The sequence below is a fragment of the Alosa sapidissima genome, chromosome 17 (assembly GCF_018492685.1).
Source record: "Alosa sapidissima isolate fAloSap1 chromosome 17, fAloSap1.pri, whole genome shotgun sequence".
Lineage (NCBI taxonomy): Eukaryota > Metazoa > Chordata > Actinopteri > Clupeiformes > Clupeidae > Alosa > Alosa sapidissima.
The window spans coordinates 13,698,312-13,721,254 of NC_055973.1; the positions used below are offsets into that span (position 1 = coordinate 13,698,312).

A 22,943-nucleotide genomic window follows, 5' to 3' on the forward strand; every position below is an offset into this window, starting at 1 on the left:
AAGGTTGGCTTTTTAATTGTCTTAAGAATACTGGTTTAACTGGTTTTAACAGTGGTGTAATAATGGACTTACCCAGAATATGGCAGCAATGCAACTATAACAATGCTGGCTGCCGTAAAACCTTAAAGAAGAAGAAGTTGTTTCAGATGTGTAGTCTACTCTGATTCACAGTAAGTAAACAGCAGACCTTGTTATAATGGCCATTTTTTTCCTTAGTCTAAGTTTTAGAGGAGATTTCTTTGGTAGTGACATTTTTGATGAATTACAAGAGGATCTGAAAAAGTTTACCTGAATTGCGTACAAGGCCAGTTCCCAAGCCCGAATGCAGAGAGAGAGAAAGGGGTCCAGGGTGTTCTCAAATGGGGTATCAGTAGCTTATCAGGTGCCTACCTCAGGTGCCAACACCTACCTGCGACATTTCACCAGGTAAGTTTGATACTTGAATTTACCACACAGGAAATAGCTCAGTTCATGGACATATTCACTGTGGAAATATTATGGTTTTATTTTCTCACACAGCTGGGAAACCACTACCATAAAACTCATTTCAAGTCATTTCATGATGAACATCATTACTGATATGAACACTATAACCTACATCAGAATAGTGCATGTCACAACATTTGATTCAACTTTATGAAGCTCTCTCTCTTCCTCTCTCTCTCAGGCCTTGCCAAGTCTGTTTCTGGAGTCTCTAAGCCTGTTGTCATTCTTGGCTGGGGCTCAACACTTCCAGTGCAGGCCACATAAATGGAATAATCCTGGGACCTACTGGTGACAGGTATCTCCAGTTATAAAAGACACTGATGGATATGGAATTATTCTGCTGCTCAAATAATTGATTGTTGCCAATAATACGTTGTTTCTAAAGTTGCCTGAGTTGCTAAAATAAAGGCAATGGGCGATATAAGTTAGAGGTGATCCTATCTGCATCAGATGGTAGAGATGAAGGCAAGAGAATTAATGTGAGGAGATGTGAAATATCTTTGACACAAGTTACAAAACCTTCACAAGCACATTGATATAAAACTAGTTATATGATGCATCTCATCTGATCTCAATAGCCGACCAGATTTTGGTTTTGTCATCAAATCCCTAAGGTTGACTATATGCTATTTAAAAGAAAGCTGTACTTTGGCTGAATGTCATGAGTAACTCAGTTTAAGACTACCTACTCCTTAAAGGCCATGACATGCTCGCTCTCAACTGGCGAGACACTCTGCCACAGCCCAGCTGTAAATCCATTTGGATTCCTTATTAGAGAGCCTGTTGCTACAGAGACACCCTGCCTGACTAAATGAAAGTCACAGGAGAGTGTGTTTGTTGTTTTCAAGCCTCACTGAAGTTCATACTGCTCAGAGTGGTTCTCCCTGATTCATGAAATGGATATTGAGGATTAATTTTTTTATGTGAAGCTGCTGATTTGGGATATCTGAGATTTCCCTCAGTAGCCTTGTTCCTCCAGTTCCACAGGGTGGACCTGTGGTGAAGTCTCTCATTCCACCACATTTCTGTCTAAACCTAGAATTTGGTCTTCTGTGTGTGAAGACCATACTCTGACTAAATGAATACTAGAATACACAACAGGAAAGATTTTCTGTTTATCGCACTTGCAGGCAGAGTGTCACTTGTTTGTGAGAACTGAGACCATCCCTTAGTTACACATGTACAGTAAGTAGTTTTAGTTTCAGATGTGGATCAATAACCTATAGAAATAATAGTCTTACTAGCAAATCACATTCATTTCTTATAACTTTTGCCAAGACACATGTTCATTACTTTGATGGAAATTTTCTAGAAAAGGAACATCTTTACAGCACACTCATTGTGATTGGATACAGTATCCAATATTTTGTCCGACATAATACTTTTAGGCTGCAAGCATAAAATGGTCAAAAGCCCAGTAGTGACAATATCTGATTCCAAGGTAGCCTGATGCATTAAATGAGTTTCAGGTTCAGCAGAATAAACTGGAAAATGGAGTCCCTTTACTTCAGTGGAACACTTGTTATCAGATGCATATCAGCTATGCTCTGGCCGGACAGAAGGAAATGTTTGTGTAATGGAAAATGAAGGCCTTGATGTTTTCAAGCTGATCGCGCATGCCCTCATGTATCTAAGAGAGTGCAAAGTATACTCTGATACTGTTCTGTTTCTGGGACATTCAGCAGACAATGGAGACTTTGGGGCCCTTGGTACAGGATGTGGTTGTATGTGTGTGTGATACAGAAAGAAGGTGATTAGAGAGAGGGTTAAATCAATGGAGAAACAAAGTATTAAGATCATGATACAGTACATTGTAGGAGTAACAGATGTGATGTTGCTTTGGCACTTTCCCATTGTTATTGGCTTGATATTGGGCAACACATTTTTGCTTTGTCATCAGTGGGCAACTTGGATCACGGTCACCCAATAAGAACACTAGGAACTAGTTATGAGAGTACACCAACATTCTTCACACACACACACACACACACACACGTTGACACATTGATTTTTGTATTTGTATAATTTAGTATACCTGTGACAAATTAGCCAATTTCAAACTTGCTGAACAAATCCTTTGATTGATGCTGAATCTCACTTGACTTTCCGCTGTTGTGAGATCATTCTGTAAATTTTCAAGATAATTCACGTGTTGAGGACTTGACACTACAATAACAAGCGATCAGCTGACCAAACTGTAGTTTCAAAGGGATCCAACAAGAACATCTTAGCTCAGACCTACTTCAAAATGTCCCCCGCCCCAATGGCCTGTTTTGGTTAACCTGTTCCCCCTTGTGGTTGGTTTTATACAATAAACCAATTCTTTAACCCTGATTTTTATCTTTTATGAAGGCCCCAAAAAACATGCATATTATGAATCTTAAGTTATATATCGTGTTTTGTATGTTGTGCTATAGGGTTATGTATTGATGTATGCCATGCTATAAAAGAGACCATTTATCACACAGTTCCTTTAAGTAAACAATCATACAAACTCAGAAAGTGCAGGCTCTATTTATTGATCCGAAGATGCTTTCCATTTCATAATTTTACCTGCCCATAAACTGGAATGGCGAAAGCCTCTTTTTCTCCACACAATAGTCCAAATTACAGTTGCTTTCTCCCTTTTTCTGAAACAAATGTGTAACCCTTTTGCATGTGCAAGTTAGATAGGGAGAGGGCCTATAGTTTTAACTGTCTGCATCAGTTATAGACACAGAATAACAAGCTTAGATGTTGCTTTGTTTCGTGACTGATATTTCTCAAGTGGTTGCAATTCGTGTGGAACAAATGGTGCACGTTGATCGTTTTTGTTTTTTGTACATTACAGTTGCAATAAAATTGTTCCTATGGAGGCGAGTGTAAAACTGTCCATGGGGGGGGTGGGTGGTGGGGGGATGGCAGATGAGAAAGGAGGAGGGTTTGGGGGGGGACTCTACTCCTCAGTTGTGTCTTTCTTGCTTGTCTCCTGACCCTCGAAAATGGGGTACTTGCTCTCGATCTCTGCCCATGTTGTCACTCCATTGGCGAGGTCACGGATTATGTCGGGCAGCACGCTTACCTGTGGCAGAGAGGCATCATTTCATTAAAGGTGTAAAGTCCTTAATAGATATAATACTGACTGCACGCTTATGGCTTAACAGTTATGTAACAAGATAGGAACCAATGTGCCAGACCGCATGCTTTGTTATAGACTTGGACATTTGAAATCCTGGTTACTAACCGTAAGTACTAACACACTCAGGCCTTATGATGGATATGAGGATGGTATGTACACTATTCAAAATGCATGACTGCTAAATCTTATCCATACTCTAGAGACAGCTGGGTGTTTCCCTTACCTCTGCTCTGATCTGCTTCATGCAGTCCCGGTCTCTCAGAGTGGCCGTGTGGGGCGTCTTGTTAACCGTGTCGAAGTCGATGGTGATACCGAAGGCCACGCCGATTTCGTCTGTCCTGGCGTAACGCCTTCCAATGGATCCTGAGGAGTCGTCCACCTTGTAGGACACGCCGTTTTTGGTCAAGGCTTCAGCTAAAGGATGGCGAGGAGGGGAGAGGATTAAAACATACACAGTATTCCCGTAGCTCAATCAATGCTCTTCAGCAGGTATTGTCTCAACACACAGTGTGACTAGTTTTTAGTTATGGCTTTAGCTGCCAGGAGTTGACAATCAGAACATTCTGGAAGTGGGGTTCTTGAAGAATGCCTGGGCCCATCCAATACAATCCACCCACAGCTCATGCACTGTGAGACAGTATTTGATGTGCATGATCACAAAAGGTTCACTCACATAATTCCCGGACGAACGGTGTGAATTCCTGATTTTGGCTGAGTGGAAGGACGGAGCATTTGTAGGGAGCCACGGTGGCAGGGAAACTGAAAAACTGAAACGAGAGAACACAATCATGACCCTCTCCTTTACAGCCGATAGCATTTGGCAATGGAGGATACTTCCCATGCACTCTAGCATGTTGGGCTTACCGTTCTTTGTTCATCACCTTCTCTGACGTGGAATGTGTGCTCGAAAATGGAGTACATGATTCGACCAATGCCAAAGGAAGGCTCAATTACATTGGGAACAACCTCCTCCACTGTAAAAAGACATAATGCACTTTGTTGAAATTGTGCATCCACAAAATTCATTGGTCCCTGTACTTCTCAATTATTAAGGTCTATTAAAGGAACACAACACTGTTTTATGAAATTGGGTTATTCACCGTCTCCCCTAGAGCAGAAGCATTTTTGTCTACGTGCATGCATCGTCTTAGTCCGGCAGTGCTACCGCTAGCTTAGCATAGCATAGCGAATAGAATCTCTCGTCGCCGGATAGCATGTCGTGAGTCAAAGTAAGCAAAAAAAAAAAAAACCTGATTACTTCTTGTGACCTGTGCATTCACAACGAGTAAAAATGGCGATGCAGATTAAGACGAGGCAATTTCCTTGGCAGGTATTGACTTGGGACCATATTGGGGTGAAGCACTGCTACTTAGGTGCAGAGATTGTCCGTGCCGAGTGAGACAAGGTACTCATGTGTTGCATGATATCTCTGCACCCAAGTAGCAGTGCTTCGCCCCAGTATAGTCCCAAGTCAATATCTGCCTCATCTAGACTCCATTTGTACTCGTTGTACATGAATACACAGGTCACAAGTAGTAATTAGGGATTTTTTGTTGGCTCACTTTTACTCACAACATGCTATCCGGCGAAGAAAGATTCCATTCACTATGCTTAGCTAAGCTAGAGGTGGCGCAGCCGGACTAAAACAATGCATGCATGGAGACAATTATGCTTTTGCCCACATATCTAACTTTAGGTGAGACGGGGAATAACCCAATTTCATAAAACAGTAGCATGTAGCATCCTTTAAATTATAGTATATTCAGTGCATTTCCTTACCATGAAGGGTCTTCTGGAACCTCTTGATGTTCACCATGTCCTTGGTGATTTTGAAAGTTTTCCCCTCTGTCTCAATGGTGAATTCACTAAAATAAGGCAATACATACTTTTCTGTTACACCAAGTACCACGATCAAAAGTTATATTTCCATGTAACATGTTCCACCTCTATGTTTCTATAGTAGGCATGGAAGTAGACATTCCACATTGCCTGTGCTTTACCCCATCCTAACCGAATATAGCCACACCCAGGAACTCACCCACTCTCATTGAGCAGCTTCTCCTGATCTGCGATGTAGCACTCGTCGCAGATAGCCAGGTACTCCATGGCTAACTTGGCTTCCTTCTTGTAGGCCTTGCCTATGGCTGCCTTATTTGGCTCAAACTGGACGACATTTACAACTTTGTGCAAAGTGGTTAAGGCAAACAACTGGTGTGGGAGACCAATGACCACATGCAAATTAAAATGTCACACACCCTATCAAAAGGACTAGAGTTTTGCATCAGATCTCTTGCGTGTCTATTGATATGTGAATTTAGTGAACTACACCTGCAGAAGTACTGTGAGGCTGACTGATGCTCATAACAATCCCTGGGGGTAAAAGGATATGGGTTCCTTTAGTGGTTTCTCAGCTGCCAGCGAGACCTTGGTGGCTCTGGCATGACACGTCAGATCAAAGCAGGAGCGGTCAGCACAGCCCACAATCTCAATCCAGCCCTGAGGAAACGTGCACAAGTCAAATCTCAGGTGATTAAGTAGTAGTAGAATTTTATTTGTCCTCAACTGGGACAATTTGTTTTGCAGCAATAATATACACGTACAGAGTCTCACAACATGCAGTTAACTTAATTCAAGATAAGTCTTAAATAAAGATGAGATTATCCCATTAGAGATAACTGAAGACTCTGATCCCATCCTAGCAACATCCTAGATACAGTCCCCTAGCAACATCGTGGATCAGAATCTTAAGTTGGTGAAATTCCAACAGGTGATGGGGTTTCCCAGATCCCACCACAATTTTCTTTAATTATGTATTCAGCTTACACTCCAAAGCGACTTTCAGATACAGATTGCAGGGGCCACTCTCCCTGGAGCAACTTGGGGTTAGGCTTCTTGCTCAAGAGTTGCAACAGTGGCAGCCAGGAATCAAACCCATGACTTTTGTGGCTACTGCATACTAGTCAGATTCCTTAGCTACTACACTAGCACCTCCCTAGCTACTACACTAGCACCAGCCGGCATCTATTGCACACATATAACTTGTACAAAAACAAAATGACTTGCCCAAACAGCAACAACAAAACAAAGATTATCCTCCATTCCATTCAGAAAACACAACTACATGAAATGTATTGTAGCAAATAATGCACTGAGAGTTGTTCAGATGACAAATAAATGCATACATCAAATGTACGCATTGTAAATTACGCCTGAAATGTGCTGACGCATGCTAAAGAAACTAAGGGCATCAACAATTTGGATGTTAACAAATGTTGGAGACCTGCCCCTCACATATGCAACTGAATTCTCCTGTGATTTCATGTCTACTCACTGACATAAGCAGAGCACTCTAGTACCCTTGTCAGGGGAGCTCTGCTACACATTAACGGGCGTGAGTGAGTGTGACTTACGTAAGAGGTTTTGGTCTCGGCGTCCCAGCAGTCACAGGCGTAGTGGGCCATCTCGTTGTCCATGTGTTGACGGAAGCGCAGCTTATTCTTGGCCACACCCACTTTGGTCAGGTAGAGGTAGATCCTCCCAATGAAGTAGCCCAGGACGGAGTTGTTGATCACTCCCTACAATGGGGGGGGGGGGGGGGGGCGAGAGAGAGAGCGAGAGAGAGTAGAAACCCTTGAAATGATCAAAATCACTGAATTCACACACTACGTCCAATCACTATGGTCTCAAACAATTGGTCCGTGCATATCTTCACCTCAACCATCACATAACTAACTACCCCTTTACCCATCACATTACCCCTCTCCACTCACCTGCTCCACAGCGTCCCCCAGCCTCATCACAGTGGCGGACTGTCCACTGGTCTGTGCCTTGGACGAGTACAACAGGATATCCAGGTCCGCCACGCTGGAGAACTTGGGGTGGACCTTTTCATTTGGGTCGACAAAGTGCTCAATCTCGGCCATGGTAAACTCTCTGTGAGACAGCAGAAGAGTACTGTGAAGATACCTGACCCCACTCACTTACAATCTGATCACTTATGTATCTTCTCAGTTCTAACATACAAAGGGTGTCACACAGTTGGCTTGTTACACGTTGGCTATGTGATGTTCTGCTAAACAGATGATGTAGTTCTGTCACTGACTGCATCGGGTCCAAAAAGGAAGTGAACAGTAGACTTTGTCCGATTTTACACACACCTGACTCGGATAAGGCCAGAGCGGGGGGAGATCTCATTCCTGAAGGAGTTCCCGATCTGAGCAGCGGCGAACGGTAACTTGCCCTGGTTAAACTCTAGCAGTCGCTTGAAGTTGAGGAAGATTCCCTGAGCTGTTTCCGGCCTCAAGTAGCTGTGAAATAAAATGACCCATGTTAAATCACAAAACCCGTACACTTCGCAACTCACAACCCTTCACTTCACAACTCCTTCAGAGGTCTACTCTTTAAATCAGTTTGCTTCCCTATTAGAAAATGTAAAGGGTCTCCCAAGTACATTTGCAAGACCATCTGGATCCATTTGACCAGCATCTCAGAAACATGAAGCACCTTAGTTCAGGAGCTTTGATCGACCTGAGCTTAAGAGGACACTGGTATTTAAAGTAAACTTGTAGACTGCGGTGTGTTTGCTAATATACAAAAATGATTTTGAATAGGAACTGGTCATCTTCATTATATTTATGTGCTCCATCTCACCCAGTCATGTTCCCTCCAGGGCCAATAGAGGTCTGAAACATCAGATTGAAGGAGATTGGAGCTGTGAGGTCATTTCCTGTGACCGGTGACTTCACGTTGTACTTCACAAACAGATCTGTCAACTCCTGCTGAGTGTAGTTGTCCATCTAAATAACACAAATACCCACAACAGTTGTCTTATTTAAAACATATGAGTGTTTCTAAAATAATCATACGACATCCACACAGGGCTCTCATTTTCAGTTGGTTCTTTCTGAAAGAACATGCATATAGAAACACATTCAACCAAGATCTTCATGTTCTGGTAGGGGATAGGGGAGATAAGGGAATGACCCAGATAATAAGTAAGCTCAAAGTCATAGAACATCCAGACCTGTGTGACGACATCCTCCATTTCAGCTTTCTTCTCTGTAGTACATTTCTTGTCTGACATCAGCTTCTGGAGATGGGCTAAGGTTAGAGAAACAGAAGCACATTACCTCCTTGATTCCCACTCTTCTCATCCCGTTCTGTGCACACAGATATCCACACACTCATAATAAAACCGTAAAGCAATATGAAGAAACATTCATGTGGGTTCAAATAAATGGACCTTTAAAACAAAGCCAGGAGTTCACGTGTCTAAAATGTTCTTGAAATGTCTGTTTTCCCCAGCCTTTAGCCCCCAGCTATCTCCAAGTCACCTTAAGTCCAATGCAGATCATCCTTCCACAAATTACACCACATTTTCTGAAGCATTACTTCAAATATTTGTCCCAGAAGACAAATAAATTTCAGGCACTAAAAGGGGAACTGGTAGGCCTACATTCTTTGTCTAATGGCCAAGGCAAATCAGACACTTTGCACTTCTTTTTCTGACGTCCGACCCCCTCGCCCGCCAGGCCCCCCCTCTTCCTCCTGTTTCCCCCTCCAAAAGAAATGTGGTCATCTTTATTTTGCCACTTGATTCTGGCTTGGAGCCAGAAGTTACCCAGAATTACCCCCAGAAGGGAGGGAGGGGTTGGGTGGGTCCCAGAAAAGCCCGCTGTGATTCCTGTAGATCCAACGATTTCCCATTCCCCTCGGGCGTCGCACCGATACCCACAGATCAGAACAGAGGCCTAGCAAGCACACTACCTCAGAGGCCTAGCAAGCACACTACCTCAGAGGCCTAGCAAGCACACTACCTCAGAGGCCTAGCAAGCACACTACCTCAGAGGCCTAGCAAGCACACTACCTCAGAGGCCTGTAGTGAAAAACATATGCTAAGGAGAAGAAGAGGGGGCAGATTAAGAGAAGAGAGTGGAAAAGAAAGGATTAATGATAGAGTACAGTAGAAAAGGAGAAAAGGAAACTGGGAGAGGTAGAGCAGACAGAAGCAAATAGCAGAAGACAGGAGGTGAAAAAGAAAAGAGAAGAGAAAAGAAGAGCAAGGAATGAGAAGAGTAAAAGAGGTTTGGACTGTGATTACCTTTCAGAAGATGGTCAGCACGAAAGCACTCGCCATTCTTGACATCCTTCACCATATAGTCAGCAAACTTGTCCACATGTCCAGATGTCCTGTTAAAGGAACAGCTCACACTTCAGGAGTGTTTTTGTTTCAGATGGAAAACCCCAGCACCACAAAAACCAAAAGGACTGTACAGGAAGGTTTTGCCAATGTCTTTGCAACCGGGCTATTGAAGCTACCTGGTAATGTAACCCCCATGCTTAAAATCGCAGAGATTTGTGTTTGCCTGCAACCATCTAAACCCAAGGACCAGCACTGCACAGCTGCCTTTGGGTAACCACCAGGCACTGGGTCATCACCCACACTCAGCCCTCAACTACTTCATACCAACACCCTGGCAGATTTCTGCTATGTTAATACCTTACTGAAAGAAAAATGAAGCTCTAGCATTGTAAGTGGAAGTACTGATGGAGCATAGGAGTCTAGGAAGAGTGATGTATAGTGTACTTGTCTAGAGGAAGGAGGTGTGGTGTGTGTGTATTTTGTAGATGGAGGGACAGAAAAATGGGAGAGACCAAAAAAAAGTGTCTTCCTAAGTTTCCAAAGGCATTATACAAAGAGCCATGGAGTTTTCTTCTGTTTTTGATTAGTGAGTGACCTACTTCAGGACAGGCTCAGGGGTGAGCATGGTGCAGTCGATCTCCAGGATCTGCTCCTCTTGGATGAAGTGCTGCCTCCACGCCTGCAGAATGTTGTTCTTTAGAGCGCAGCCGACAGGCCCAAAGTCATACAGTCCACTCACACCTGAGCGTGCACACACAAATGATTCATTTTAATACAAGGACTATCACTATTCACTATACTTCCTAACTTCAAATAAATGGCCTTCAGTTTAGATCAAAAATGGAAATAAATGGAAATGGAAATAAATTTCACTGAGTTTTTCAGTGAAAAAGGGCATTGGAGTCTTACATGCAAAATTGTTTATGTTCACACAGTCAATCTTGACTCAACTTAAGTTTTAATTTTGCCTGAAGCACAGACTGTGTGGAGCATCAATGATTTTCCACTAAGACTACTGACAAGTCTCACATTCCAGAAAAAACATGTTCAAGACACAGAACATACTGGGACTTTAAAATGTGAAATGTGCAATCTAGTCACTCAAACAGCAAGTTGCTTATCCTTAATACTGCTTAGTCACAAGACATTACTGGTGGATGATATCACTTACCCCCATAGATGGAGAAAGCCTGATCATAAAAGAAACGCCTCTTCAGAGTATCTTCCATTTTTGTTCTGTCCACAATATCATCTTTGGGCTGAAGGGAAAGTTCCTGCAATGTACAGAACCACAAATATGACCTACATTCATTTACACAAATCAGGAAGTTAGTCAGACAGTGGGTCCACAGGTAATCATGACACAATTTACCATATACACGTTGATATATGGCTCTATATACATCCGCCAGAGTGAAGCTTCAATGCAGAGTGTGGATGCAGTCAGAGTGTGGATGCAGTCAGAGTGAAACTGAAAGTGGCCAAAGCCCATTTACCCATTTTATGATGATGGGAGAGGCCCTCTCTGCTATCAGCTGTTTGTTTTAGTTGACCGCTCACCTTGGCTTCAAGGGTTCTTTTCCGCGCCTTCAATTCCGCCACTGCTTTGGCTACATCCACATCAGGCGCACCGTCGGTTTTCATTTGACGAACCAACTCGCCCTGAGAGGAAGATTAATAAATATTTTCAAGTGAGGAGTCACAATTCATTCCCCCCCAGAGCAGTCCCACTGGCACTATGCTGCTCAAGCTTTCCAGACGAGGACTCAAATGACAGAGTGCGGCGTCTCCACCCTGACAATCAGTTGCTGAGGTTCAGCAGTAGCTCGTTCAAACGTGGCACAAGCCTGATTCAACTCGCAAAGCATGGAGACGAGTAGCTCCCCAGACAGATGTGAGCTTCCTGCTTTGAGTTGTGTTTTTTACCCTGTAGAAAAAGGCATGTGTGATCCAAATAATGTTATAACTAGATGACCCACTACCACACTTTGTTAACGATAATATTAGTGTCTAACGTTGAAGTTACCTCTGCTGTCAGCCGCCTCCAGATTGTTTTTTTCCTTGACTAAGGTTTGCCGTTAGCATCATCTAACATTAACTTGTCAGGCCAAATATATCCACATAACATGCTCTTCACAAGACAGCCAAGCTAACGGTTGACATCACGAATTTTCATTTCAGACTACTGCATGTGGCTATGCACCATACATGCTGTTGAATGGCCAACAGCATTCACTTACTGTGCTATCAAAAATGAATGAAGTTATAAATGCGATGGTAGCATTTCCCATACGTACTGACAAGCAAGCGTGATATGCAGAAGCAACGTTAACAGTTAGCTAGCCAGCAAACGTCAAATGGCAAACTTAACGTTAATGTTACCTGTTCCTTCACAGCTTGCCTCAGGGGAGCCAGCACCTCTTCGATATTGCCATCCATCTTTTGTCCTTCAGACAACTGTAACCAAAGACTATTTAGCTTTTTCTTCTTACGCAAGGAGACCGAGAGGGAGAACGGCCTAATGAGAAGGGAAATACAGTGTGGCTTCGGGGTAGCTTTGGCCCAAGGCACGGAGAGAAGGGTGGTGATCTCGGTGCTGGTTTTCAGCAGTGCTGATGCTGCTCTCCGAAGCATGGACTGGCTGCTTTAGCGGCTCCCCGAATGTAAAGCGGATCTGAATGATGAAATCTCTGAAACTACGTAAGTGTAGCGTCAGGCACAGATCCGCACTTTCGACAGTCACTGAAATGTTGGTAGGAAAGTTACTGACTACTAGCCTACTCTGCTATACTTCTATCCCTAAATATGACATGAATGGAGATTAGAGAATCTAATATGATATTTTAAAAATGTCTTTCATGTGACACTTATAACTAATATTCATTTAGAAGACGATGCGCTACACACGCATGCACTTTTCCACTGTGACCATGAGATGGGAGTGTTGCACAACCTTATTTATAGTCCATGAACAACATTTTCTCATGAGTGTTCTTTTTTAGGCTTTTTTATTTATTTATTTTAAGGACAAATTGTGTTCGAAATTTGATAGTTGTCGAAGAGATATTTCACTTAGCCTAGGCTATATCTCCAAGAGGTGCTAGGCCTATATCTAGGCACCTCTTCGATATTGCCATCCATCTTTTGTCCTTCAGACAACTGCAACCAAAGACTATTTAGCTTTTTCTTCTTACGCAAGGAGACCGAGAGGGAGAACGGCCTAATGAGAAGGGAAATACAGTGTGGCTTCGGGGTAGCTTTGGCCCAAGGCACGGAGAGGAGGGTGATCTCGGTGATATCTACATGATTTAGGCTAGTCCTGCACTACTTTGTATTCATTTTAAAAAGGAACTCTTGAAATAATTTTAGAAAAAAATAAAGGTTAAAGTGTAAAATAATGTTTACCTCTGGAGTGACACCTAGATAGATAGATAGATAGATAAATAGATACTTTATTGATCCCCAAGGGGAAATTCAGGAAATTTGCTCTCCGGCTCATAGCGGACTGAAGGGTCGATCTCTGCAATGAAAAGCATAGACATATTCATTTTATAAAGATTAATTAATTCATTTTAATGTTCATACATGAACATTCATACATTCAACAAGTCACACATGAACTGTGAAAAACTGAGCTCCTAAAGGGACAGGGTGGGAATTATGAGGTGGAAATATATTTTTCTGAGCTCTTATTACTGTAAGAATTCTTGGAATAGTTTTGCATTGTTTTCCCCCCGCTCTTTGCAATACGTTTTGCATTCCCTCTCAAAGTCAAAAGTAGGGAATGCAAAACTATTGCGAGGGAACGAAATATTGTGTGGGAATGCAAGAGGCAGCCCACTAGTCCCACCCTTCAGTATCTCCACTCATTTTCATTTCACTGTACTAGTCTGGCTCCTCAAAACGCCTCCCTCAGCCACCAGGGTGGAGGACAAACCAGTAACAAGAGGGGATAGCATTAGTTTTGAAATCGAAAATGGTCTAGGGAAATGGTAAGAACATCTGCAAACATAAAAATTGCAGTTGAAAGATGTGAATTTGGAAGTTGTAAATGTATACATGTTTCCTGACTGCCAATGCAGTTTATTATCATTTTGTAAAAGTTAGGTGAAGTAGAAAGTAACATTAAGAATCCTTGATCAACATGATTGATTAGGATCCAGCTGGACCAATGATTTCAAATTATGGTTATAGTATTTACTAAACACTAACCGACTTACAAAACAGAGTAATGCTAGGATTGAAAACATTTACATTTATTCATTTAGTACAGTGGTTTTCAAAGTGGGGGCCGCAAGGGGGTGCCAGGGGGGCCTCAGCAAGTTGGAAGGAAAAATAAAAGCAACAAATAAATACATTTGAAAATGTTCAAATATACTTATTACTATTAGGGTTGTTATACAATGCCATTATAATAATGTGTCGCATATGTGAACATTATATTTTCCATGATAGTGACTGGGAATAATAGTAGAGTGATAGCTCTCATATAGCAGAAATCCCCAAATACAATTTTTACACACTGTATGCTCCATCGCGAAGTGTTTGTGGCTAAAATAATTATTAGGATTAGCTTAATGTATTTTTACATTTGCCGTAGTATTCTCGATGGGTTTAATAACACATCACGGGGGTCCTTGGCCAGAACCTAGTGGTATTTGGGGGGCCTTGTCGTGGAAAAGTTTGGGAACCCCTGATTTAGTAGACGCTTTTATCCAAAGTGACTTACAGCAAGAGAAATAGCAAGAGAATAACATTCAAGCTATAGGCTTAGTGCAGAGGCAACAAAGCTAGCGAAGCGGTCATATAGGGATTGTCAAAGTTTTTCTTTTTCCCCCGTCATCTACTTCCTGAATTTTTGGTCAACCATACCTGGGATACCAAAACACCTGGCCCCATGAAATTTGGTGGGTATGTAGCCCCACTAGACTTTTACAGAAAACTTTGTTTGGTCACCCCCCCCCCCCCCCCCCCCCCCCCCCATGCTGGGCCTACTGAAAAAATGCAGTTTTTCCTAAATAACTACCTGAACCGTGGCACCGAGGATGAAGAATTTTTTTATGGTATGTTGGTCTTAAGGGCCCACATCAACCTAGCCCAAATCACTCTTTTGTGATTTGCACCCCCACGGTAAAAAATGAAAATGCAATATTATTCTGCTTTAGTCGCCCCTATCTTCAGTTGAGATGTTCAGAACTGCACCACATTTCATGTGTAGCCTATGATTAACCTGACATCCTCTGGGGGTATGTCAAGTTTCGTAGAATTTCATCCATGGGGGTACCCTGGAAATCCAGAGTTCTCACGAGAGAGCACAATGGAATTGTCTCTGCAAAACACTCTGGCAAAGAGCAATGATGCACGTTACTTTTACCCCAACATTCCGGGAAACCAGCTAAACTGATGAAGACAGCGCTGCAACGTTGGAGGACAGTACACGTTGGTCGTAGTGTTATCCGATTGTGTCGAAGTCTGAAATAATTCAGAGTAAACATGGTCTAGTGTTATCCAATTGCGTGCAGTGAGATTTTTAAATGCATGCTTGTTGCCGCCCATCGAGTTGGGCCATTACATTGTTCTTTGCCAGACCCTTAATCTTTCTAGATTATCAGGGTCTGGATTTTCCAGGCTACCATGGGGGGGTATAAAACAAATGAATTTATGTGTACATTTAGTGACTGTACACTCATCAGCCTGTAGATGGTGGTGTTGAGCGAAGGGTTGCTGGCAGACACATACACACACATGTACGCACACACACACACATACACACACATACACAAGTACACACACTCACATTCTGATTTCCAGTATTGGCGTTACGTAGTTTGTCCACCAGATGGCGCAGCAAGACAGAGCCGTATTATGGCTCAGTCACTGAGACACCATCCTGAGATACAGAATCCCAGAACACCTGGTCCCCATCTCTAACGTTTCTAAATTCAACAAAAACATAACTGCAAGCCGTGTACATTACCAACCTCCTCCGTTCTGTATATATATATATATATATATATATATATATATATATATATATATATATGTGTATATATATATATATATATATATATATATATATATATACATATATATATATATATATATATATATATATATATATATATGTGTGTGTATATATATATATATATATATATATATATATATATATATATATATATATATATATATATATATATACATATATATGTGTGTGTGTATATATATATATATATATATATATATATACATATATATATTTTGTTTTTTTTGCCCATGCAGCTATCACTTTACACACATAGGTACACAATATCCACACTATCCACACAGATATGTGTTGGAGGAGGTTGGTAGTAATTGGGTCTAGTGGGCATGACATATGTCAATTGTGAGTACCCAGACTCTTCACAAAGTGAAATGAAGTAATAAGTCTGGTGAAGCTCTATCCCTCCAGGGCCCTTCGGGGGCTCCTTAGTGAAGATGTCTGATGGTGTCATTGTATTCTTCATTACCACCACAAGATGGCAGTACAGACAAAGAGTTTAATTCCATCTCCAACACACATATTTCATATACAAAGTTGCAGAGCAATGAAAGAAAAAAAATACATTCAAAATTATCTAGATGTACACTAACACGCCAGCAAAGAATGCATAAGATCTGTCTTTTCTATGTAAGTGAACACCAATCTAAACTAAAATGACTGACAAGCCCTTGGCTTTCTGTCGCCGAGGCTGGCATTTTAATATGCTGCATGTCTTTCAACCTAAACCACAGAGAAATCCATTAGACTGATTGTCGTCACTGGATCAATTACAAAATGGTTCTCAGGAAGTCTGTATAATCATATTGGAGTTACAGCATTTTTTGGGGTGGGGGTGTTTTTTATCAATGTTTTGTGTTTTAGGAACTCCCTTGTTGTGTGAGGAAGAGAGGGAGAGGAAGCTCACAATCCCTGACAGAAAAGACATCAAAGCGGATATGCATGCACAGGCAGCAGAAGTCCCTCTTCTCAGTGTTGGCTGTCCACAACAGAGCTGCGACCCTCAGGCCACACTCTAAAATTATGATGTGATTATGTTGATCAAACAGCCAGCACATTCGTCTGAGGCTTAGACTTGACAGTGATTTATATGCTGCGAGGAAAAATGCCTGACAGTGATATCCACAGCATACCACAAACATGTGGCTATAAGAACTGAGGGGGAGGCCCATTTGGAAGTGTTATGTAACCCCCACCCCCCACCCCCCTCCATGAGCAGGTCACGTTTTTCTATGTTTATTTTTCATTTGAGTATGCACCGTGTCAATGTGAGCCTTATTTTTAGGGGACAAGGGGATTGGAAAGGCACCCACAAGACTTCAGCATGTGAAGTTTCTAAAAATGATTAGCTGACACTGCTCATGAAGACTACCATTATGCTCTCTACCATTAAACTGGCTCCTAACTATTGTTAAATGTCAGTGGTTTAAAGGTGTTTATTTTTCTTCATACCAGCTTAAAACACATAACATTTGTTATCCATTTTTATGGTGGCTGTATTAACTCATATATTGTTTACAATGTTTCCATGCATCCAATATTTCTGCTTTACATGATGTTGTCATGTTGCATGCATTATTTATACAACTTACTGATGGCTAAGGTCTTTGTGTGGATTGTGGAAAGCATGATGAGAAAAAAACAAATAAACATTTGAACTCCTCTTTCACAGAACTTTTGGTTGCATTTTTTTAAACAAAAAATCATAAAAACGTGTTTTGTTTGTATTGTATCAAGTTCGCCAATATTGTTTCAGCTTTAATTGCAAGTCAGTGTTGTGGTAATGACCTCCAAATTAAATGATGTTCAAGTCTATATATTTCAGGTTAAAGGTTACTGACTAATAAGAAAAACTGGAGCAAAGAGACTGTATTTTTATAGCATACATAAGCATGGTATGCTGAAATTTCTCCACTGGGAAATACACAGAATTCTGAACATTTAAAGAAAACCTCATATTAAAGCTAATATAAAAGCAGGCTTACGCAAGATTGCCCAGTTCACATTCAATCCTGAACATAAAAGGGCTGATGGTTACTAATGTGACAGCCAGAGAAATCCAATAAAGCACAATTCCTGTGAGTAAGAAAACAGCATTTTCCCCTCTCATCTGTATAGCTGCTCAATAACAACAGATGAGAAACCACCCGCTGTATTTTCCCTCTGCTCTTTTCTGAAATTAAAAAGCCAAGAAAGAACAAAGTTTATCTCTAATTTATCCTTATAGATTAAAAAATCAATTAGAAGCGATATATTCAAGTCACATATATCCAAGATATTTAGGAGAATGCAAGAAATTGACTCACTTTGTCTTGCTATAGACTAGCCTAATGTAGTTTGACTAGCCTACTGTAGTTTGGGTAGCCTACTTTTGTGTTAGTTCTTTGCCTGCGCTGCGGTCTAAATTATAGCTAGGCTACCCTAGTCCTCTTGGATCAGGTGGAGACACAGCAATCTGAAACGGTCTCTCAAGTGGGCAAACAACATTGTGAATTGGTCTGGAAACCCAATAGCGTTTCTCCTCCGCCTCAACCCAACTCATCAGGTTAACTCTGAGCAGTACAGCAGTGACCCACATTAACACAAGGCCCTTCAGTAACCTTGCAACCCTAGATGCCGGCTTGATCGTCAAAAGTAATAAGTTGGCTAGGCTAAGATGAAGGTGATAAATTGCACATAGACTTGATCTTCAAGCCAAACTAAAATACAACTGTCAATCATTGATCATTTGTAAGGCCTACTAGCAAATTTTGTCTGAAAATGTACCCTTTGCCTCAGCAAGATCATATTTTTAGCTATCTTCAACATATCACATCACAAAAATACTAATTGTTTATGCATGAACAAAACATGATTTTTGTCATTCAGGAAATTGCAGCTATTTAGGCTGCCTATCTGTCCTTTATAATTAGGCCTACAGAACTGTAATTCAAATCAGTGTAGAAATAAGCTCATTTAGCCTAAGAAATTATGAATTATAATACATTAAAGTGTCAGACCCACAACATAGGCTTACACTATTTTTGGCTCTAGACATTTTCATCAATGTCCCATATGGATCCGCTCTGATTTTAAACTAAAAGCCAGAAACACCACTTCAGTTACGTTGAGGGCGGCTTGCTGCCTACAGTAACTGTATTGACTTCCATACCAAGCCTTACAAAAACATCGTATCAGCTACCACATTTGCATCCGTTTTCTTACATGGACAGTAAGCGGTAGCTGTACACAGCCCAGCAGCAGTCCATTTCGCTTAGGGTAGGCGGCTGCTCTAGTTGTCGAGTTCCAGCCTATGCCGTGCAGCTATTGAGGTGGGCTACCCTACTTTGGAGTGGAGAAGAAATATTGGACGCGTGCATCTCTGTTGGGAAAACAGGCTACAGCGACAACACGATATTCGACAATACAAATCGAAAAGAAATATTACATTATTGAGTACGCCTTGACCTAGCATTGATGCATCGGCCGAGAGGCGGAGGCTATTCTGCACCCACAAGAGACCGCGTCTGATGCAGGATTGAGTCTTTGTTTTTTTTACCTTAGTTAGCGTGTTTTACATATAAGACATTTTAAACTTCGTGGAAATGACGTTAAGTCCAGTCAGCCTTCGCGCATGATAGGCTACATACGGGTTTCTTTATTTTTGCATCAATGTGAAGTGGATTTTAATGCGGACAGATACCTATCGCTATATGGTTGTGTTTCGTATTCGGAGTCTTGGCTAGCTCGCTAGCAAGCAAGCATACGTATATTAAAGTGTATACAGGAGAGGAATAACATCCCGTTTCCATGGACAACACGTCCATCATAACCCAGGTTGCAAATCCAAAGGAGGAGGAAATAATTTCTTCAAGTCAAGAGAAAGGTAAGATTATTCTGCATGATTGACTGAGCTTAGCTCCAATAACTGATGGTACGAATACAGCCTGCTCCATGGTAGGCTATGAAATACCTCGCAGTATTTTACATCCCTACAAAACTATTATTTTATTCTAATCCTATTTTGTAATATTTTGTTCAAGCTCGTGAAAGGGTAACGGTATTAATATTGATTAAAAGTATTTTTCCGCGATTCGAATACCTTAAATATCTTAGTTAGATCCATGATAAATCTTTGTGGATTTTATGAGATTAAACGATATTCCTAATTCATCAACCAGTGACCTAACTGGACTGGACAATGTGCATACTGTTTAAGGCACTGATCTCAGCGGTACAGTTAGCAAGGTGTGTTGGACTCTTGAGCTGTCAGTCCTTCACAGCACACGCTGCATGTAAACAAAGAAGTATTCTTTTTAAACTGGTTACTATAGGTTTTTAGACATACCGCATGGGAACATAACGTTAGACTAACAATATTTACTAGACTGTTATGTTGTGCTGGTATTGTCGCTATTTCGTTCTCAGTCTAAACTGCTGTTTTTGATTTAGGGGCGGTTTTCCGCTGTCAACTTGACATCCATGTTGTCGTAGCACTTAGGTTCTTGTGGAAAACGCTGGATTATTGCTTTCAGTTCGTGTGAGCGCGCGGGGGTGGCTATAGTCTGTGCGTCTTTCCCCGTGAGCACACCGTGTAGCCTACGTGTGTTTTACAAGTGTATTCAGTGAAGAAACAGTTTACTGGTTCGTAGGCGTGTTTACGGTCTGACTATTACACACATTACAGCTGATTAAGGAGGTTGGTTCGCATGTTTCCTATTGAATATTAAATATAGGCTACTTTTTTGTTTGTGCCTGAACTTAAAACTGCTCATAGCTTGTTACTCCGATTAGATGAAAAACATAAAATTCTTTGCATTTCTGTTCAAAATCTACATATCTTATAGGCTGCAAAGCTTCCTGAAATCAAATGTAACAAGCCAAACAATAAGAGTATTAGCCTAGTTGTGCAAATTGACTTGATTCTATGCTGGTAAACGTTTTACATCATAGATTCATCATCAGAAAGTCTCTGAGCACAGTAGGTTATGTGACAGTCCATTGTTTATGTCTAAGTGTCGATTTAAGCAACACAATGTGTTTCTCTATCATAAAATAACAACTTTAAACTCATTTCAATGCTACACTGACTTAAAATATGAAAAATGGGGTCTCTGACATTGCTGACGTGCCTCCCGAACACTTGGTAGCCTACTATGTAGGCCTAACATTGTTGTTACAGGTAGGAGCATGACCCTTTTTGTATGTTTTGGACAAATTGGGTACATGTTGAAAATGAACAAAAGGTAATTCCTACATTCCGTTACTTTAATGGGTGTTTCAATGTTCAATGTACATTCTTTTTGGACCTACTCTCATGGCCACCAGGAGAGGACCGCTAGTACACTTTTTGCCTTGCTTTGAAAAACAGACTGAAATTATGAAACGATGTATTCATTTGTTATTGGAAGCAGATGCTGTAGCTATGTGTATTAGGGGAGTGTAAAAAATATTGATATAAAATATCGATAACATTTTCAATATTTTATTTGGCAATACTGTATCGATTTTTTTTAAGCTTACATGCAAGCACTTTATTTTGTTATTGACACGGGCAGAACTGTAGGCTACTGTACAGTGTACTGAATTGTTTGTCTAAAGCAGACTTTTTTACTTACATTTTATGCTATGATGTTGTCTTTATAAAATCAGTTTTTCAAAAATTAACAAAACAAAAATGGCAATATATCGCCTTTCCCCACAGTATTTAAATATATTGCAATAACATGAATCGTGACCCAGGTATTGTAGTATGTATCGTATCGCCAGATTTAGCTCTACTGTGTGTGGTGGTGGTGGTGGTGATGTGTGTGTGTGTGTGTGTGTGGGGGGGGTCTATGATGGTGTCTTCTTCATAAAATCAGTATTTCTAAAATTGGACAACAAAACAAAAATCGCAATATATCGCCTTTCCCCACAGTATTTAGATATATTGCAATAACATGAATCATAACCCAGTTATTGTAGTATGTACCGTATCGCCAGATTTAGCCCTACTGTGTGTGGTGGTGATATGTGTGTGTGTGTGTGGGGGGGGGGTGTTAAGGCTTGCCAGTGGAAAGGCCAACAGAAATGGCATGAATCTGGGGTGCGGCAGATGACCTTTCCTGACCTTTAGGGAGCCAGAGGGCCGTTACTGCTGCCTGGTTGGTCCATGGTCACGCCCCCCCCTCACTCCCATCACCAGGAATATGCCTGAAAAGGTCATATGACAAATACCTCAAACTGTGTTTGCAAACACAGCACACACAGAGTGCTCTCTTTAAATCATTAATTGCTGTGAAAATTAGGTACTCGATTTAGGCTTTCTCCTTTCTAGGTTTGGACATGGTCAGTTGTCAGTTTTTGCTATTTCACACGACACTCGCCAGCAGAGAGGCAGATGGTAGGCTCGCCCTGTACCGCCGGTGGATGAAGTCCAGACTCACCTTCTCATCACATGTCCCAGTCCCGGGCCGGCTGTGTGTTTATTAGCTGGTCAGATCTTCATTTCAAAACAACATGCTAAGTCAAGACCACTCGAGTTACTATTTACTGAACTCAATATCTGTATTACTATCTCTCTCTCTCTCTCTCTCTTTCTCTCTCTCTCTCTCTCTCTCTCTCTTCTCTTTCTCGTTTTCTTTCTCACTTACACAATCTTTCTCATTCTGTCAGCATGTGCACATACTAACACACACACACACACACAGAACACATACTCACACAGAATGCCATGGCTTGAGTTAATTGCAGGGGATGGTAGACCCTCTGGTTGTATTTAACGGTGCCGTTTAGATAATTAATCACTCACAATGAGTTTAATGAGCTTGCTGGCAGAAAAGAACACAAACATTACGAGACACCTTTGAAGATCCAGGTGTACTGTGGTGCTCAGACAACAACAGCTGCATTGGCTGATTCTGTTGTGGACTGGTTGTTTTGGCTCTCCAATGATAAGTGATTGCTTTAGATAGGAATATCTTAAATTTGCAGTGTTCTGAGTGATAGCCTACTTTCACAGAAAACATCTTGAGGTTTTTGTCTTTCCAGCACTGTATCGATCACATTATGATCACTTTGGTACCTGGCAGCAGGGCATCACGACGAAGCCAACAGCATCAGCCACAATATGTTTTCGTTAGAAGAATGAGGAATGAGATGTAGTATTGGTGATGCATTCACCTTGCCGAGTTAAA

General features: G+C 41.3%; 2 protein-coding genes and 1 non-coding gene across 4 annotated transcripts in view; 1 reads left to right on the forward strand and 2 right to left on the reverse strand.

Moving 5' to 3' along the window:
* Window positions 1-2,984: 2,984 nt before the first annotated feature.
* On the reverse strand, window positions 2,985-13,026 carry gars1 (glycyl-tRNA synthetase 1). Of its 2 annotated transcripts, XM_042068323.1 has the most exons (18): window positions 12,867-13,026; window positions 12,129-12,164; window positions 11,307-11,408; window positions 10,918-11,020; window positions 10,346-10,487; window positions 9,705-9,793; window positions 8,628-8,704; window positions 8,255-8,400; window positions 7,762-7,911; window positions 7,375-7,537; window positions 7,015-7,179; window positions 5,993-6,100; window positions 5,643-5,788; window positions 5,384-5,469; window positions 4,469-4,578; window positions 4,278-4,371; window positions 3,828-4,018; window positions 2,985-3,547 (listed from the first exon to the last, which is right to left on the reverse strand). In XM_042068323.1, exons 1-18 carry the CDS (start codon window positions 12,885-12,887, stop codon window positions 3,422-3,424), a joined length of 2,055 nt encoding a protein of 684 aa, XP_041924257.1. In that variant the 5' UTR covers window positions 12,888-13,026; the 3' UTR covers window positions 2,985-3,421. The 2 variants fall into 2 exon arrangements, with proteins under 2 accessions (XP_041924257.1, XP_041924256.1); XM_042068322.1 differs by lacking the exon at window positions 12,867-13,026 and having other exon boundaries at window positions 12,129-12,420.
* On the reverse strand, window positions 9,891-10,029 carry LOC121689003. The gene has a single exon (XR_006024746.1). It is a non-coding gene; the product is annotated as a small nucleolar RNA SNORA84 (small nucleolar RNA).
* Window positions 13,027-19,019: 5,993 nt separating the features above from the next.
* Window positions 19,020-22,943, forward strand: part of ctdspla (CTD (carboxy-terminal domain, RNA polymerase II, polypeptide A) small phosphatase-like a) — a 42,655-nt gene continuing 38,731 nt past the window's right edge. Inside the window, exon 1 of the mRNA XM_042067818.1 lies at window positions 19,020-19,651. Coding sequence (XP_041923752.1) covers window positions 19,576-19,651 — 76 coding nt within the window. The 5' untranslated portion in view covers window positions 19,020-19,575. The remainder of the gene's footprint in view (window positions 19,652-22,943) is intronic.